The 20,346-nt window shown below is 45.2% G+C and overlaps 1 protein-coding gene across 3 annotated transcripts in view; it reads right to left on the bottom strand.

The window, feature by feature from the left end:
• Nucleotides 1–13,798, bottom strand: part of RUFY3 (RUN and FYVE domain containing 3) — an 81,780-nt gene extending 67,982 nt beyond the window's left edge. Inside the window, exon 1 of one of the 3 annotated variants that reach the window (XM_060247176.1) lies at nucleotides 13,059–13,798. In XM_060247176.1, the coding sequence (XP_060103159.1) occupies nucleotides 13,059–13,236 (178 nt within the window). In that variant the 5' untranslated portion in view covers nucleotides 13,237–13,798. The remainder of the gene's footprint in view (nucleotides 1–13,058) is intronic. The other 2 variants (XM_060247178.1, XM_060247175.1) reach the window with 2 other exon arrangements.
• Between the last annotated feature and the right edge of the window lie 6,548 nt (nucleotides 13,799–20,346).

Here is a 20,346-nt window from a genome sequence, read left to right as displayed (position 1 = left end):
TCCATCAGTGGCTATTAGCCACAGCGTATTGTTGGAACAAGAGAGCGGAGATGACTGTATCCCAATTGAGCTTTTCAAAGTCCTAAAAGATGATGCTGTTAAAGTGATGCACACATTATGTCAACAAATCTGGAAAACGCAACAGTGGCCACGGGATTGGAAAAGATCAGTTTATATTCCAATCCCAAAGAAGGGTAATGCCAAGGAATGTTCAAACTATCGCACCATTGCACTCATTTCACATGCCAGCAAGGTCATGTTAAAGATCCTACAAGCTAGGCTTCAGCAGTATGTCGATTGGGAACTACCAGAAGTTCAAGCTGGGTTTCGGAGAGGTAGAGGAACTAGAGATCAAATTGGCAACATTTGCTGGATTATGGAGAAAGCATGGGAGTATCAGAAAAATGTCTATTTCTGTTTCATTAACTATGCTAAAGTCTTTGATTGTGCAGATCACAACAAACTGTAGCAAGTCCTTAAAGAGATGGGAGTACCAGACCACCTCACATGTCTCCTGAGAAACTTGTATAAGGGTCAAGAAGCCACTGTCAGAACGGGATATGGAACAACTGATTGGTTTAGAATAGGAAAAGGAGTTCGACAAGGATGCATATTGTCACCCTACTTATTTAATTTATATGCAGTGTATATAATGCAGAATGCTGACCTGGATGAAACACGCCGGAATTAAGATTGCAGATGACACTACTCTAATGGCAGAAAGTGAGGAGGGCCTAAAGGAGGAGGACCCTCTTGTTGAGGGTGAAAGAGGAGAGCACAGAAGTAGGCTTGAAACTCAACATCAAAAAAACTAAGATCATGGCATCTGGCCCCATCACACCTTGGCAAATAGAAGGGGAAGACATGGAAGTAGTGACAGACTTCACATTTCTGGGATCCAAGATCACTGCAGATGGTGACTGTAGCCATGAAATCAAAAGACGTTTGCTCCTTGGGAGGACAGCTATGGCGAACCTGGGCAGTATAATAAAAAGTAGAGACATCACCCTGCCAACAAAAGTCTGTATAGTCAAAGCGATGGTATTCCCAGTAGTAATGTATGGCTGTAAGAGCTGGACCATAAGGAAGGCCGAGCGCAGAAAAATAGATGCTTTTGACCTGTGGTGCTGGAGAAGAATCTTGAGAGTCCCTTGGTCTGCAAGAAGATCAGATCAGTCAGTCCTAAGGGAAATCAACCCAGACTGTTCCCTGGAAAGTCAGATGCTGAAGCTCAAATACTTTGCACACCAAATGAGAAGAGAGCATTCACTGGAGAAGATCCTGATGCTGAGAAAGACAGAAGGCATAAGAAAAAGGGGACAGCAAAAGATGATATGGCTGGACAGCATTACTGACGTGACGAACACGAATCTGAGCAGACTTCGGAGGATGGTCGAAGACAGGAGGGCCTGGCGTGACTTTGTCCATGGGGTCGCAAAGAGTCGGAATCGATTGTGCAACTGAACAACAAAAATTGTCAGAACTCTCTGGGGTAGTGATGGTCTGTATTCTAGGTGCTTGGGGCTTCTAGTCCCACTTGTGAACCTCCTGATGGCACTTGGTTGTTGCTGTTGTTGTTTTTTGGCCACTGTATGACACAGAGTGTTGAACTGGATGGGTCATTGGTCTGATCCAACATGGCTTCTCTTATGTTCTTATGTGACACAGAGTGTTGGACTGGATGGGCCCCCAAACTCAGTCCTACAGGCTCCAATGAGCCAGGCAGGAACACCATTACCTATACACTTATCAGTCTACATACACAACGCAACCCTACCTCCCCTATCCTTCGATGATGACCAGAGGGGACCTAGCAACAATAGGGTAGAGAGTTTGGGCAAGGAAGGTCCCAACTGTCACTACCACCTCCCTCCTTTCAATCCTAGCAGGCCCCAGGTTTGTATAATGATTTTTATGCTTCAAGTCCCTTAAGAAAGGGGGGGGGGTGTCTTCTGTATTTTCTGAATACCCCGCCAACGTTATTCTCAAGGAAAGAATTTCAAGTCAAAAGATGTTATAGCAAACTTAAGCTGGCACTTGAGGAGCTAATATTAGTTTATGAAGCTCCACTAAATATCTAAAGAGCCATCTCCAAATGGCCTTGTCCCAAGCCACCCTTTATGCAAGTCAAAGTAACTTCTCTTTTGCATGTATTGATGTGGTGGGGATTCCTATCCCCTTGTGCTGCATCACAAGCCAATCCAAAAGGTTTGCTGAACCTTAAGAGCAACTTCTGTGGCACAGAGGGGCTGCAGTACCAAGGGAATACCGGACACACAATATGTAGTCAATCTTTCTTGGGGGAGGGAAAAATAAGAAGAGGAAGAAGAGATTGAAATTACCGGTATACCCTGCCCTTCACTCAAGAGTCTCAGAGCAGCTTACAATCTCTTTTCCCTTCCTCTCCCCACAACAGACACCTTTTGAGGTAGGTGGGACTGAGAGAGCTCTGACAGAAACTATTCTTGAGAGAACAACTCTGACAGAGTTATGACTGACCCAAGGCCATACCAGCAGGTGCATGCGGAAGAGTGGAGAATCAAACCCAGTTCCCAAAGATTAGAATCCGCACACTTCACCACTACACCAAACTGGCTCTTAACCACTACACCAAACTGGAGGCCCTCTCCCCCTCAATCAAAATGGAAGCAACACAGAGCAGAAGCTCTTCAAAAGAAAACAGCAATCAATCCTTTACCGCAGGGGTGGTCAACGGTAGCTCTCCAGATGTTTTTTGCCTACAACTCCCATCAGCCCCAGCTCTGCAAAAACAAACCAGCCCTGTGCAAGCACCAGTCTTTTCCAACTCTGGGGTGATGTCACATCATGACATTTTCACGGAAGACTTTTTACGGGTGTAAACCAGTAAACCAGTGTAGGCAAAAAACATCTGGAGAGTTACCGTTGGCCACCCCTGCCTTACCTATGACATCAGATTTGCTAACCTAGGATCATATATTTCTTTCCAAACTTCATCGAATTCTAAACAGGCCCAAAGAGTGCCAGAAGCTGCTGAACCCAACTGTTCAGACAACCATACAACAGTTCTTAATTCCAGAGGTTCTTACTTGTTCTTTAAAAGGGGATTAGATTGATTCACGTTGGATAGGTCTATCAGTGGCTACTAGCCATGGTAACTGAGGGGAGCCTCCACATTCAGAGCCTCTGAATCCCAGTGCCAGGAGTCAACATTGGGGAACATCTTGTCCTCTCTAGGGAGAGCCAGTTTGGCGTAGTGGTTAAGGATACGGACTCTTATCTGGGAGAACTGGGTTTGATTCCCCACTCCTCCACTTGCACCTGCTGGAATGGTCTTTGGTTAGCCATAGCTCTGGCAGAGGTTGTCCTTGAAAGGGCAGCTGCTGTGAGAGCCCTCTCCAGCCCCACCCACCTCACAGGGTGTCTGTTGTGGGGGAGGAAGATATAAGAGATTGTAAGCCGCTCTGAGTCTCTGATTCAGAGAGAAGAGCAGGGTATAAGTCTGCAATTCTTTTTCTTCTTTTTCCTGTTGTTGCCTGTCCAGAGGAACTGGTTGGCCACTGTGTGAGACAAGACGCTGGACTCGATGGACCACTGATCTGATCGAGCAGAGTTCTTACGTTCTTATACTTGTGAAATAACTGGAGTACAATCTTTGTCCTTCCCTCAACGGTAATTATACCTGAGGATTTGACAGTGCCAGTTAAAAAGCAGTAGAACAAAATAGGAGTCAATTGCACCTTTAAGACCAACTTAGTTTTATTCAGAACGTACGCTTTCGTGTGCTCTAAGCACACTTCATCAGACGAGGAATCTTAAACAGACACTCTCACATTTTGACATACTACGGTTTCGTTGCTATCATGCTACTCAGATCAAAGGTTTGCTCAATTTGTTAATTTTACTATTCTGGATCTTATATTTGTACCATTTTACATTCTAAACCACTGCCTACCAGATAATTTTACCATTCTGTCATTGGATCTTAAATCTGTACCATTTTACATTCTGAGCCATTGCCTACCAGCTATGGGTGGCTCCGCTCACTGTGCTGGATTCCTCGTCTGAAGAAGTGTGCTTAGAGAGCACACGAAAGCTTACGTTCTAAATAAAACTAAGCTGGTCTTAAAGGTGCAATTGACTCCTATTTTGTTCTACTACTTCAGACCTACACGGCTGCCTATTTGGATCTATGTTAAAAAGCAGGATACTGTGCTCGGTCAAAAACTACTTCTGAAACGTGTGAGTTTCTAAACCAAATAAACTTGCTACAGGGGCACAGAAAGCTGCAGTTCAAGAAATCTAAAGCTACCTTAGGCACATGAGATGAATCACGAGTTCTTTGGATCACGGCCAACATCTACAGAGTTTTGGCTTCCTCTGCTGCTTCAGTATGCATCCAAGCGATAACCAGCTCGATTCCAAAAATATATGTAAAATTAGATCAGAAATGAATGCTGACCAGTTTTGAGGAGCAAAAAAAAAAAGATAGCCAGGATCTCATTCCAGATTCCATCCTCACTTAGCCCCTAACAACCTCCAAGAAGTCTCTCTTGAAGGTCAGAGAACTTGACAGAACAGCATTCCATGCAGTATAAGGGGCTGCACCCAGAAAAGCAATTTCTAGCTCCTCTGTGCATAGACTGAAGAAACTGTCGAAAGGGATTCTCTAAAGCCTGGAAGAGGAGTCTCAAGCTGCCACCAGGCGAGATAATTGTATCTGAACGACGACGACAAGAGTACATGAAACTTCCATGGATCTGGCGATATCAGGCTGGAATCTCAAATACCTTGGATGGATGAAGGCAAAGTCATGCCGAGACAAGCATCAACTGCACATTCAGAGAGAAAGAGATCCTCTTACCCGCCTTAGGAGAGCCAGTTTGGTGTAGTGGTTAAGTGTGCGGACTCTTATCTGAGAGAACCAGGTTTGATTCCCCACTCCTCCACTTGCACCTGCTAGCATGGCCTTGGGTCAGCCATAGCTCTGGCAGAGGTTGTCCTTGAAAGGGCAGCTGCTGTGAGAGCCCTCTCCAGCCCCACCCACCTCACAGGGTGTCTGTTGTAGGGGAGGAAGGGAAAGGAGATTGGGAGCCGCTCTGAGACTCTCCGGAGTAGAGGGCGGGATATAAATCCAATATCTTCATCTACCTCACAGGGTGTCTGTTGTGGGGGAGGAAGGGAAAGGAGATTGTGAGCCGCTCTGAAACTCTTTGGAGTGGAGGGCGGGATATAAATACAATATCTTCATCTACCTCACAGGGTGTCTGTTGTGGGGGAGGAAGGGAAAGGAGATTGTGAGCCGCTCTGAGACTCTTTGGAGTGGAGGGCGGGATATAAATACAATATCTTCTTCTTATAGAGATGCCAGTCTCCAGGTGGGAACTGGGGATCCCCTGGAATTACAGCTCATCTCCAGCCTACAGAGATCAGTTCCCCTGGAGAAAATGGATGCTTTGGAGGGTGGACCTTATGGCATTGTATGCCACTGAGATCCCTGTCCTTCCCAGGCTCCACCCGCAAATCTCCAGGACTTTCCCAGCCTAGATCTGGCAACCCTAATCCTTCTGAAATGACTGCTAAAGATCATGTGTGACAAAAACTGCCTAGGGTGACGTACAAGAACAATATGTGGCTCAAATGCAAAGTGTATCTAAGCGATTAAAAATGCCTTGTTTGGCACTGGTGGCTATGATCCAAAGTTGCTGCTTGGCTAGTCGGTGGAGTTAGGGAAACTGGCCAAAACAGAAGTAAGAAATAAAATGATCTCTGGAGATGTGCTGTAATTGCAGGGGATCTCCAGGTTCCACCTGGAGGCTGGCATCCCTAACACATATACACACATTCATGCATTTAAACAGAGGCTAGATGGCCATCTGATAGCAATGCTGATTCTGTGAACTTAGGCAGATCATGGGAAGGAGAGCAGGAAGAGCTGCATCAGTGCTTAGTTCTCATGGCTGTTTTCTTATATGCCCAGGGAATGCTGATTGCCACCTTGGGGTCATGCAGCAATTTCTCCCCAGGTGAGTTTGGCCAGGGATCCTGGAGGTTTTTTTGCCATCTTCTGGGCATGAAGCAGTAGTCACTAGGTATATGTGGGGGAAGTATTTGTAAATTTCCTGCCTTCTGCAGGGGGTTGAAGAAGAAGACTGCAGATTTATACCCCGCCCTTCTCTCTGAATCAGAGACTCAGAGCGGCTTACAATTTCCCATATCTTCTCCCCTCACAACAGACATCCTGTGAGGTGGGTGAGGCTGAGAGGGCTCTCCCAGCAGCTGCCCTTTCAAGGACAACTCCTGCAATAGCTATGGCTAACCCAAGGCTACTCCTCCAGCTGTAAGTGGAGGAGTGGGGAATCAAACCCGGTTCTCCCAGGTAAGATTCCGCACACTTAACCACTACACCAAACTGGCTAGATGACCCTGGAGGTCTTTTCCAACTTTATGATTCTCTGACTCAAGGAGGACTTTTCTATTAAACAAAATGGAGCACATGGACAAGGAGAACTAAATCTTGCTCCCGCCTTAACTTTCTTTGCTGCGCTCAAGTTATATTCAGCAGTTTTCTTCAAGCCTAGTTCAAGCCCAGCAATTGAAGGCAGGCGGGAGTGCAGGAGTTCCGAAAGCAACATAATGTAGTGGGGAAGGCACAGTCAAGCTCTCTTCATCAAAGTATACTTTTTTAAATTTCAACATTAGAGGAAGATGTATAGGCACTTGTGTATATGGACCCACCCAAATAACACCTAGTTTGACCCTAACCCTTGGTTTAGGTCTTGGCTGAGCTGTTGTGTTTTAACAATTTATTAATAACATATGGTTACAATATTTAATTGTCTTTTTCTATACTAACCCATATGATATTTCCACCCCCCTCCCTCCAATATTTGACTTCCCCGAAGTTATAAATTTAAGCTCAATTATAAAGGTACCACTAATCTATCAAAGTTCAATACTTTTCTTTTCTCATTAATACTAAAAAATTGTCCAATGTCTTTTTACGTTCCACTCTTTCTCCATATATCCTTTAAATTTCTTCCACTCCTTTTTGAATAAATCTAAGTCATAGTCTCTTAAAGTTTTAGTTAATTTATCCATCTCACTCCACAATAAAACTTTCACAATCCAATCCCATTTCTCTGGTATTTTTCCTTGTTTCCACAGCTGCGCATACAATGTCCTAGCAGCTGAGAACAAGTACCAAATTAAAGTCCTGTCTTCCTTTGGAAATTTTTCTAATTGTAATCCAAGCAGAAAAGTCTCTGCAGTTTTCTTAAAGTCATAACCCAGAATTTTAGAAATTTCTTGTTCGGTCTTGGTTGAGCTGTTGTGCTACCACAGAATCCTTCGTTTTTCTGAAATATTAGCTTTCTCGCTCTCCAATCAGTTTAATCCCCTGTGGGAATTCTAATGCAGTTCCGTCGCTGGTGAGCAGTAGGTCTCTCCCTCATTAAACTGAGCATTACTTTCTCCTTTTGGGGGGGATGGTTGTAGAGGAGCCACTGTGGCTCATATTAACCTCTGCTTAATAACATGTCCCATCCTCCAACACAATATTTGTTTGCCCTTCTACAGTGATTACTACTAAGCAAGATAGTTGTGCTCCAGAATCGCAAAACTCCTAGGCATTGAGCAGGGGTCACTGGTGGGACTGTGAAATTTTGAATTGTTCGGGGGTGGACAAGAAGAAGAAGACAACGACATTGGATTTATAATGGTAAAAGTAGTCCCCTGTGCAAGCACCAGTCATTTCCGACTCTGGGGTGACGTCACATCACGACGTTTTCACGGCAGACTTTTTACGGGGTGGTTTGCCATTGCCTCCCCCAGTCATCTACACTAATCTAATTGGATTTATATCCCACAACAAACACCCTGTGACATAGGTGGGGGTGAGAGAGCTCTTACAGCAGCTGCCCTTTCAAGGACAATTCCTACGAAAGCTATGGCTGACCCAAGGCCATTCCAGCAGGTGCAAGTGGAGGAGTGGGGAATCAAACCCGGTTCTCCCAGATAAGAGCCCAAGCACTTAAACACTACACCAAACTGGCTCGCTATGACCCTAGGCATCCCTTCCAGCTCCATGTTTATATGTTGATCTTTATGGCAAAATCTCACACATATATTATTAAAATAAAGTATTCTGAGGATCAGCACCTGTGGAATCACAGTTTTCAAAAAGTCTGGAGTGTCAAATATTTGTTAGTCATAGAATCACAAGGATCAAAGGGATCAGAAAATCATGGAACCTCCCCGCCTCCAGGAAGAATAATCCACATTTCAGCCTCTCTAGGACATGCTCATCAGACCATGCTCTCCACTGGGAAAGCAGAACATAAGAGAAGCTATGTTAGATCAGGCCAATGGCCCATCCAGTCCAACACTCTGTGTCACACAGTGGCCAATATATATATATATATATATATACACACACACACACACACACACACATAGACACACTGTGGCTAATAGCCACTGATGGACCTCTGCTCCATATTTTTATCTAACCCCCTCTTGAAGGTGACTATGCTTGTGGCCGCCACCACCTCCTGTGGCAGTGAATTCCACATGTTAATCAGAAGCAAAGGATGGGACACATCCAGGTACCTCCGGAGCAGAATGCTCCAAGCAACTAAAACTAAGAGAATGAAGGTAAATCTGGTCTAAGAGAAAAATCATTTCCTGGCAACAAATGCAAGCCCGTCCGGTAGATCACTGGTGCAATTCCTTGCCGCTAAAACCCCTCAGAAATTATTACCAGTCATTATACAGAAGAGGATAAGAAGAACAAGTTGGCACAAATAAAAGGAGAAGCCCTGCACAACACACACAACAAATGCCTACTGTTGTTAACTTCCAACCCTCCACCCACACGCTGACAGGCATAAGAGAGCAGTTTTCTGACTAATCAGTTGCGCTTCTCTCATTTTCAGAACAATTTTTTTTTAAAAATCACAAATGGTTCCAGCTCATTGAACACTAGAAGGGATTGCAATTATTCATGAGAACCACATGTCTTACCAGAAACCAAGAGTTGCTCTACTTTTTGGGGGGAGGGGGTATTTCTGCATTGTGTGTGAGTGTGCCTGGAAGTCATGGGGAGTCTCTGGCAACTCCTACTGGGGCATAGAGGATGTTCAGGGAAGTGGCTTGATAGCCTGCCTCTGCCTCCCGACACTGGTATTCTTTGGAGGTCTCTCATCCAAATACTTGCCAGGGTCAGTCCTGCTTAGCTTCCAAGATCTGAGGAGATCGGGCTTCCCTGGGTTATCCGGGACAGGGCAATTTGCTATACTTCTAGAATGCTGAAAAGGTAGCATAGTAGTGTGAGTGTGTGTACCTGGAAAATGGGGCTCTGCTAATATTCTTAATGTTAGAGAAGCTGGCCATGACAGCGTTCCATAGTTTCTGTACTTCAATAATACCCCTGATGGACAAAGAAGACTATAGGTGGTCCCCTGTTACTTTGGGATGAGTGGGCAGAGGTTACCAAACAGAGGTAAGGAAATCCTACAAGGAAGAAGAAAAGTACATTTCAGCCCGACAAATATATATGTATCTCTCACCACCAAACTAATGGTTTTGATGTTCCCCTAGGTTGTTTGCAGGCCTCAGATTCAGCAGGAGCTCACAGGAGTGCAGCTCCTGAACCTTTCTGAGAGTTCCCCCTCTTCCTCCCCACCTACCTTGTCCATTGAATAGTAGTTGCAGCTGAATAACAATCCCTGGATTAGGAGAGCGGGCAACCATCCAGCCACCGGGAGTTTTGCGACACCCCCAGCAGCCCTCATTAACCCTTGGAGAAGCCCACGCCACCCTTTCTCCACTTCTTATGAGATTTTGGGCAGTGGGTGGCTTGCTGGCCTTTTGACTGGGGGGGAGGGGCAGGCGAGCCCCAAGTGAGTGAGGCCTGCTTGGGCTGGCTCGATCTCTAGCCGGCCCAAGCAGGCCTCACTCGCCTGGGACTCTCCTTTCTTGCATCAGGTTGCTTTTGGCTGGGGAGGGGACAGCATATGCTAATGAGTTACGCTACTGCGCTCCGCCACCTATTTTTCTACAAAATGACCCCTGGTTGTTTGACATTCTCCTTCCCCGTCGTATTTGCTAGGCATTGTACGAAAAGCAAAGCAGGAGGGGAAGAAGACAATAATTTAAGAGCAGGTTTGCCAGGTCCTGCCCCCAGCCCCTGGGAAGGGAACGGGAGTCAGGTTGCCAGTTTCAGGTTTGGGAACCTCCTGAAGATTTGGGGGTGGAGCCTGGGCAGGACAGGGACCTCAGTGGGGTACAATGCCGTAGAGACCACCTTCCCAAGCATCCATTTTCTCCAGGGGAAGTGCTCTCTGTAGTCTGGAGATGAGCTGTAATTCCGGGGGATCCCCAGATCCCACCTGGAGGCTGGCATCCCTAGTACTTCATGGGATACTACTGGATCACTCAATTTTCAGCGCACCACCAACTGCCTGCTGGTTTTTGGGATTCTTGAAAACAAAACTGGACTAGGTGGACCTTGAATCCGGTTTGAAGGTATAAGTAACTTGGTGCTAAGATGCACAGCCCCCCTGGCTTTGTACAGCCCCCACACTTCGGTGGATCAGACAGTTCTTAGCAAAAATAAAATAAACCAACCAGACTAAAATTAACTCAGCTCAGCTACAAGGTGCATTTATGCAATAAAGCCTGCTTCTGCATGGTGACGGTTCTCTCTTTAGCTTTCGCTGTCAGTGCAAAGAAACATTTGCAGTTTACGTGGCCAGGACCTGCAAAAAACGTGCACCGTCCCATTCACGAACACATTTTGCCTGCGATCTTTCCAAAAGGATTATCCAAACAAGGTTTTGGAAAGATCATAGCAAAGGGTTGCAAAATCCAGAAAGTGGATGATTGGGGTGGGGTATCGTGTAGGTGCCCCCCCTCAAAAGAAAACCCTCTGCAGTTTGGATACCAAACCACAGCAAAATCTCAGTATGCCAGCAGTGCCAGTGAAGCTAAATGGATACAGTATTACTAGCTAATTTCCCTCAACTCAAATACCTTATTGTAGGTTCACTTACACAAAGCAAACGGTAGCATCCTGAGACCACACCCTTCTATACTCTGAATCTATTGTGAGCTTGTGAACGATCAGTTGATACTGTCTAAATCCACGCACCTGAGGTACTGACCATGGTGCTGTTTATACACCAAGACAGAGGAAAGTTAACATGCTCTGATGCTAAAGGGTGTTTTGTCTTCACTTTTGAATTGCTGCAAACCTTAATTGGAACCCTGAGTGCGTAAGCAAGCTCAGACAATGAAGCAAGCAGAAGATTCTTCCAAAACAAACTCACACAATATAAATGGAAAATACACAACTATTCAGAGCTGAGATTCTGCGCTAAAGGATTTAAAAAAAAAAAATCATCTCTCCAACGCTATACTTATTTAAGAAAGAGATAAGCCATGATATGAAAACAAAAGCAAGCTGAAGTGAGACTTGTACAGCACTACCTTCACGCGCAACTACATTTCCTCATAACAGTTCCACTACCTTTGTTTCTACTGTCACCCTCCTCCATCACTTCCCCATGACTGAAAGAGCAAATGTAAGTTCCTCAAGGCAAAGAATTGCCTTTTTTGCTTATTCTATACAGCACTATGCTACAATGATGGTGCTATCTTTAAGTAATTGTTTTTCTTTAATTGTTTTAGGAGATGCCATAAATGTATTAGCACAAAGAGGTACTACTACGCAAGGAACAGCGCATCCTCTGATTCTGCATCTTTTGCCTTTAATTGCCAGTTCCTACATCCTCTTACTTTTGGATCTTTTGTCTTTCAATTTCCAAGTCCTACATGGTGGGCCAAACCCCACTGCTGAACTGCGGAAACCTTGCCTGCTAGAGCCACAGGCTGTTGGCAGGAGCTAATAAAGACAATGCAGTACCAACACAGCTGTGTTTTATTTCCGGGTCAGAGATGGGAGCCAAAGTGTGAACAAAAGAGGGGGGCATAACACACTGGCAAGTTCCCCTAGTAAAACTAGTAGGGAATCAGCCTCAGTTTTGCTTGATGCAAAACAGGGAAAACAAACGTTCCCCCCCTGGAAAGCACTCAGTACCATGTAAGTCATCTTGAAAATGTCTAATGGCAATGGATTCCTATCACAATAGTTATTCAAAACGAGGGCAGGGTGCTACAAAAAAAAAATGTGGATTTTCACCTCTAATTCATAGCAATCATTGCAGTAGGAACCAAAAGGCATCCCACTGAGTTCTGAATTTCTGAGTGGCAGCAGACCTAGGTTGGTTACAGTATCTGTTTCACTGCTTTGAGATGAGAAATGGTGCTCAGAACATGAGAACTGAATCTTTCCCCCTTCAAATTTCCTTTGCCTAATTCCTATAAAGTGAACTGCCTTATTCATCAAGCTAGGCCTAATCAGTTATCATTCCAACTTAACAAGGAGAGACAGCCAAATACGTTTGATTTTCAGGGCATTTAACAGTAAGAATGGTCTTTTTAAATACAGCATGGAGACAATGCCTAGCTAAGGAAGTCCTTGAAGCTCCTAATCTCTTAAATGTCATGTTACTCAATATTACACAGGAAAAAAAAATCTGCTGACAAAACAGATGCTTTCTGAAAGCAATGTTTTAAGGAGGAAATTGACTGAAGCACCATATTAAAATAAAAAAAAATATTTTCAGGTTCTGAACATAATATATAACTTTGTCTTTTTTGTTTGTTTTGCAAGGAGCATCGTCTAAGGAAAACAATGAGTTCATAATAAATTGTTTGATTTCAAAGGAATAAAAACGTTTCTTCTCAAAATCCTCGGCTAAGGGAAACAAAGAATCCATAATAAATTATTTGGTTTCTAAGGAAAAAAATGCTGCTTCTCAAAAGTTCAGAATCTACATAGATTATATGGCCTATGGAGCTGTTAAAATGTGCAAATTGTGCAGCCCCATGCACAACCCCCTGACATGTCAGAGATCAATAATGCTCTTTCCCAAACCCTTCAAGCTGGAACAAAAACCGGGGGGGGGGGGAGGGGGGCGCCACAGGCCTTTCTAAGGCAGAGAACACAACCGTACCTTCGTGGGTAGGTTCAGGGTCAGGTGTGAGCGAGATGTCATCCAGCTCTCGCAAACAAAGCCACTCTCCGTCCATGGACACTCGGAATTTGCAAAGGTAGATGGTCTCCATGGCTGCCTGCGTGATCTTGTCGGTGGTGGGGGTTGGCATATCGCTTTGAGGCGTCAGAGCGGACATGATGACTCAGCTGGCACAACGATAAAAAGGGGGAGAAAAGAACTAAAAAGGAAAGACTTTCTGATTAAGGGGTGAGGGGGGGTAGGGGAATACCTCGCTAGGTCAGGACAAGATTTGCTCAGGGTCACGCACGCTGCGCTGATTTCCAGAACAGCAAGGCACAGGGCGAGGGGAGGAAAGGGGAGAAAAGCCCCCTTCTTCCTCTGTAGTCTTCCCTGTTTTTTTCTCCACGGTTCTCTTCCTTTTCTTCAGTTTCACTACAAGATATTCCTCCTGAACGACCACGGCAAATGTGGCCTCTGAATCAACAAAAAAAACCCAGCTCCTTTTCAAGCTTCCCAGGTGGGTATTTTAAAAGCAAAAATAAATAAATAAATATTAAAAGCAGAAGGAAAAGATGTCCAAAATTGCTGAAAGGTACCAGCTTCTCTCTCTCTCTCTCAAAGATGCAGGGTGCCAACAGGATCGGTTATGCGCAGTAAGCAGGGTGTTGACCAAAATGGCTGACTAATGAACTGAACTGAAAATTCATGTGACCAGCTTGCTCCGACGGTAGGGCAGGCAATTCCCAGGATGCTTCATAGATGCTGCTGATGCAGGAACGGCAATTAAACCGATCCGGCTCTCAGCATCCCCAGCCTTCTTTTCAGACCGTGCTAGTCAATCTGTGATTCCCAGGCATAACACAATGCACGCTTTTATCCTCGGTCCACCTCCCCGAACAAAAAGGCTCTGAAAGGCGATTCAGATCCACCTCACAGTGAGAACGGACACATCTGGCATGCGCAGGATTTCAGCGCAAATGAAACACAACTTGTGGCATTTAGCAAAGACGTCAAGGGGTTCTAAACTTAGCCATCCTTCACAACCAGTGTGTCGGTTTAAGGATGTCAAGAGGATTAAGGACAGAGAACAGGAAAGTGTTTCTACTCTTAAGCACCCAGTGCTTTGGCAACAATGTTTAGCTCAATATTAATGATAATCAGGGCTTTTTATGTAGCAGGAGCTCCTTTGCATATTAGGCCACACACCTCTGATGTAGCCAATCCCCCAAGAGCTTACAGGGCTCTTCTTACAGGGCCTACTGTAAGCTCTTAGAGGATTGGCTACATCAGGGCGGGAGTAGCCTAATATGCAAAGGAGTTCCTGCTACAAAAAAAGCCCTGATGATAAGCATGATGCACAAACTGGATGGCCATTTGAAATACTCTACTAGACATCCAGTACAGGTCTGGATGTGCTGATGTTGATGATGATATTGGATTTATTTCCCACCCTACACTTTGAATATCACAATCTCAGAGCAGCTCACAGTCTCCTTTACCTTCCTCCCCCACAACAGACACCCTGTGAGGTGGGTGGGGCTGGAGAGGGCTCTCACAGCAGCTGCCCTTTCAAGGACAACCTCTGCCAGAGCTCTGGCTGACCCAAGGCCATTCCAGCAGCTGCAAGTGGAGGAGTGGGGAATCAAACCCGGTTCTCCCAGATAAGAGTCTGCACACCTAACCACTACACCAAATGCATAACATGAAATGAAGGTGTCTCCAATCCGGCGCCCATGGGCACCACCATTCCCATCGTCCACACCTTTCCTGGAGTTCACCAAGTGTTTTCAGAAACTAGGTGGGGGTTTTTGCCCAGCAGGGCTTTTAATTGGCCACTGTGCACATTAAAACAAGAGCATAGCAGCTTCCACCACAGTGTTTTTATTCTCTCTCGCTCCTCTTTCCCAGTACATTTTTCATAATTACTGCACTTGGGTTTCTTCTGCCTGTGGGTCATTCTGCCCCACACAGAGGCCATGTCGTGGCTGCCCCTGCTTCCGGTGGATGGCCGTTTTGTTGCTGAGCCCACCACTCTGTATCAAAATTTCAGCTGTGCCCACAGATCATAAAGCACAAGGAAACCTTGATCCAAAGGTTCAGGCATTGAACTCAGCAGGAGCTCACAGGAGCACAGCTTCTGAACCTTTCTGAGGGTTCCCCCTCCTCCTCCACACTTACTTTGCCCATTGAATAGGAGGTGCAGCTGCATAACAATCCCTGGATTAGGAGAGCGGGCAGCCATCCAGCCATCAGGGGCTTTGCCACACACCCCAGCGGCCCTCGTGAACCCCTGGAAAAGCCCATGCCACCCTTTCTCCACTTCTTATGTGATTTTTGGTGGTGGATGGTCTGCTGGCCTTTTGACTGTAGGGGGGGGGGCGGCCAAGGAGAGCCCCAGGTGAGAGAGGCCTGCTTGGGCTGGCTGGATCTCAAGCCAGCCCAAGCAGGCCTCACTCACTCGGGGATCTCCTTTCTTGCATTGGGTTGCTTTTGGCTGGTGGGGGGTGGGGTGGCATATGCTAATGAGTTATGCTAATGAGCTCCACCACCTATTTTTCTATAAAATGACCCCTGCAAAGGTTCATGATTAAAAAAAAAAATCCAATCCTCTCCATAGTCACAAAAGCCACTATCAGTCGTTCTATGGAATTGCTGTTAACCGATTACACTGTGTTTTATGGATAAGGCCTAGTAATAGATTGTCGCTGCAACGCCGACAAAAATCTCTACAGAAGGAAATAGTCAACCTCTAGCAAGGCTAGTAGAACAAAGCAAGAGTCGAGTCGCACCTTTAAGACCAACCAAATTTTATTCAGAATGGTAGCTTTTGTGTGCTAGAAGCACACTTCATCAGACAAGAATATGGAATGGCAAGCAGTTCTAAATATAGAGAAAGCGGGCAGTGAGTTAGTATGCAGTCATGGAAATGTCTTTTAGCAGATTGAAAGAGTCACAAATTGGGGTCTGGTGTTTGTTAGTTTATGTTAACTGGGATGAGACAACAACAAAGGGTAATTAAGTTGGAATAGAAAATTGATGTCCATGTACTAAACCCATTAAGTATCCTGGGTGTCACTCCAGTTTGTAACCCAATATTACATAGTCCCTAATTAAGAACATAAGAGAAGCCCTGTTGGATCAGGCCAATGGCCCATCCAGTGCAACACCCTATGTCACACAGTGGCCAAAAAAACCCCAAGTGCCATCAGGAGGTCCACCATTGGGGCTAGAAGCCCTTCCACTGTGCCCCCTCCCAGCACAAGAATACAGAGCATCACTGCCCCAGACAGAGAGTTCCAACAATACGCCGTGGCTAATAGCCACTGATGGACCTCTGCTCCATATGCTCATCCATTCCCCTCTTAAAGCTGGCTATGCTTGTAGCTGCCACCACCTTCTGTGGCAGTGAATTCCACATGTTAATCACCCTTTGGGTGAAGAAGTACTTCCTTTTATCAGTTCCAACCTGAATGCTCAGCAATTTCATCATAAGAACATAAGAGAAGCCATGTTGGATCAGGCCAATGGCCCATCAAGTCCAACACTCTGTGTCACACAGTGGCAAAAAATGTTATATACACACATACACTGTGGCTAATAGCCACTGATGGACCTCTGCTCCATATTTTTATCTAAACCCCTCTTGAAGGTGGCTATACTTGTGGCCGCCACCACCTCCTGTGGCAGTGAATTTCACATGTTAATCACCCTTTGGGTGAAGAAGTACTTCCCTTTATCAGTTTTAACCTGTCTGCTCAGCAATTTCATTGAATGCCCACGAGTTCTTGTATTGTGAGAAAGGGAGAGAAGTACTTCTTTCTCTACTTTCTCCATCCCATGCATTATCTTGTAGACCTCTATCATGTCACCCCGCAGTCGACGTTTCTCCAAGCTAAAGAGTCCGAAGCGTGTCAACCTTTCTTCATAGGGAAAGTGCTCCAGCCCTTTAATCATTCTAGTTGCCCTTCTCTGCACCTTCTCTAAAGCTCATCGAATGCCCACGAGTTCTCATATTCTGAGAAAGGGAGACAAGTACTTCTTTCTCTACTTTCTCCATCCCATGCATAATCTTGTAAACCTCTATCATGTCAACCCACAGTCGACGTTTCTTCAAACTAAAGAGCCCCAAACGTTTTAACCTTTCTTCACAGGGAAAGTGTTCCAACCTTTTAACCATTCAAGTTGCCCATTCATTCATTAGCCTCACAATGCCTTAGCAGTGTGCTCTGTCAGGAGACGCTTGACTTGAATGGCCTAGGCCAGACTGATCTTGTCAGCTCTCGGAAGCTAAGAAGGGCAGACCCTAGATAGTACTTAGATGGGAGGCCATCAAGGAAGTCCAGAGTTGCTATGCAGAGGCACGCAATGGCAAAACCACCTCTGGATATTATAGCTTTGGCTGCAAGAGGATCTGGAGGGGAGAGGCTTAAGATAATTACCTCATTCAGGTACACCTGCAGGGCTCTTATTCCAGCAGGAGCTCCTTTGCATATTAGGCCACAACCCCTGATGTAGCCAATCCTCCTGGAGTTTACAGTAGGCTCTGTACTAAGAGCCCTCTAAGCTCTTGGAGGATTGGCTACATCAGGGAGGCGTGGCCTAATATGCAGAGGAGCTCCTGCTGGAATAAGAGCCCTGCCTGGCCCCACCCTCTCATCGGTTAGACACTGAGCCTCTTTGGCTACTGACTGCCTTCTGCTTATACAGGCCTCTCCTTCTTCTCTCCTTCTTGGGCTTAGAGCTGTAGCAAGTTAACTTTCTGAAGTTAATCTGTCCACAGTGAGTTAATTGTGCCTACATGAATATGTCATGTAAGATGTGCTTTTATTTCTGTAACTAAAATTTCTTTCTCTTGTTACTAATGGAGTCAGATCATCTTTGTAATTGGTCTGAGCAGCGTTTTCTCCTTAACTGGGAAATGCAGAAAATCAGGGATACCGTGAAAAAGCTTCTGTGCTCACGTCAAATGATTTTTTAAAAAACATTTAATCCAATATGAAGATCTCTTGCCTTAAAAACCCTATGGGGTCCTCATAAGAGAGCCAGTTTGATGTGGTGGTTAAGTGTGTGGACTCTTATCTGGGAGAACCAGGTCTTATTCCCCATTCCTCCACTTGCAGCTGCTGGAATGGCCTTGGGTCAGCCACAGCTTTTGCAGGGTTGTCTTTGAAAGGGCAGCTTCTGGGAGAGCTCTCTGAGTCCCACCTACCTCAGGGTGTCTGTTCTGGGGGAAGAAGATAAAGGAGATTGTGAGCCTGAGTCTGTGATTCAGAGAGAAGGGTGGGGTATAAATCTGCGGTCTTCTTCTTCAAAAACTGGCAGTGCCTTGATGGCACCTTCCACCACTACATGTAAAGAGACACCGTTTGTTCAGATCTTGGTGTTTTACACCCAATCTGCTTTTATTTACAGTCATCATGAAGGGCCTAGGCTGAAAGGTATCCTGAAAGTGTACTCCTCTAAACAAAGCTTAAGATGTGTGCCTAAGAAATAAATATCACTCTGTAATGGATATGCAGGGACCAAAATATTTCTCATACTGATAAGAATACTAATTAATATTAAAAAGGAAAGCAGGCTTTAGAGTTGCTCCAGATTTTTAAAAGTATATCCCTTAGGTTTTGAAAAAGAAAGTAGAAAGCGTACACTAAATGGCTAAATTTTCAGAATTAGCTAAGCAAGATCAGGTTTAGTAACCAAAAAATGAAAGTGTAATAAGAACAAGAATAAACTGTTACATGCAAAGAATGAAGGAACTCAATACAGAAGCCATTTTGTTGCTGCTAACACAGAGCCATTTCAGAATTCCAAAAGTGCCCACCGCCTCAAAAAGGTTTCTTGGGACCAGTTCTTAAGGAGATTTTTTGGGCCCAGGCTTCCATCTGTGATGGTCTGCCTCCTGAACTCACGTTCCCCCCCCCCCAACTGGAACTTGGATTGTGAGTAATAGTGTTTAGATGGATTAATTTATGAAAAGGATTACGTTGAGGAATATTCGCAATTTGATAAAGCACCTTTATTGGAATTGTAAGCTGAGAAATATTTCTTACAATATTTTTGCACAGTTTAAGACAAGAGTTTCATTTTGTTTAACGAGTTACATTCATAGATCTGTCATGGTTATTTGCTGTATTAACACAGAGTCAGCTAACTGGTCCCTCCATTTGCCGCCTGAGCTTTTGGGAAGACCAAGCTACTATGATATCGAAGGGACTACGCGTACGAGCTTTAAAGCTTGGAGTTAACTCTTCTCCTCAGGTTTCCACCAACAGACAGTGAGCTTCATAGATGCCATAACCATGTGGTGACCTCCCTTCATCTATAATAAATGAAAATAACATACGGTATCTCTCTAGGGTGTGTAATTTTTCCTTCAAAAGAACAGACGCGATAGTCACACAAGCCAGAAGGAGACCCTAACAGGGGTGTCAAACATGTGGTCCAGGGACTGAATTAGGCCCCCAGGGGGCTCCCATCAGGCCCCCGAGCAACCGGCTGTCATCTGCTTCCTTCTCCCTCTCTCTTGCTTCCTTCTGCTTCACAGCTTGCTTTGCAAGGCTTGCTCAATCGCACAGGAGCTACAGAGCAAAACTTCTATTTTCTCCATGAGCTGAGGTTCATGTGGGGGGCAGAGTTTGTTTTTCCAGGCTCTCTCAATTGCACAGCAGAGCTACTGAGCCAAGCTTTTCTTCCTTCTATTGGCTGAGGAAGGAAGGAAGGAAGGAAGAAAGGAAGGAAGGAAGGAAGGAAGGAAGGAAGGAAGGAAGGAAGGAAGGAAGGAAGGAAGGAAGGAAGGAAGGAAGGAAGGAAGGAAGGAAGGAAGGAAGGAAGGAAGGAAAGAGCCAGAGCTTCCTTTGCCCAGTTCCCTGGATCCCATGGGAGAAATACAAAGAAAGCACCTTAAGACCGACGAGTGCTAATGTTTTAAGCGTGTTTTAAGTTTTTTTTTTAAAAAATATTAATTTAACTGTATTTACCTATGTTCGTTATAAAGTTTATATGTCTGCTAACTAATCTTAAATAAGTACACACATGGCTTGGCCCGACATGGCCCAGCCTGACATGGCCTGGCCCAGCAAGGTCTCATTTATGTCAGATCCGGCCCTCATAACAAATGAGTTCAACCCCCCCTGCCATAACTCTTTCAACATGAAAAAATGTTGGGAGGGACGGTGGCTCAGTGGTAGAGCATCTGCTTGGGAAGCAGAAGGTCCCAGGCTCAATCCCTGGCATCTCCAAAAAAGGGTCCAGGCAAATAGGTGTGAAAAACCACAGCTTGAGACCC

This window comes from Heteronotia binoei, chromosome 9 (genome assembly GCF_032191835.1).
Source record: "Heteronotia binoei isolate CCM8104 ecotype False Entrance Well chromosome 9, APGP_CSIRO_Hbin_v1, whole genome shotgun sequence".
Classification (NCBI taxonomy): domain Eukaryota; kingdom Metazoa; phylum Chordata; class Lepidosauria; order Squamata; family Gekkonidae; genus Heteronotia; species Heteronotia binoei.
The sequence above is the reverse complement of the archived record's forward strand: the minus strand, read 5'-3'. Positions and strand labels throughout refer to the sequence as shown.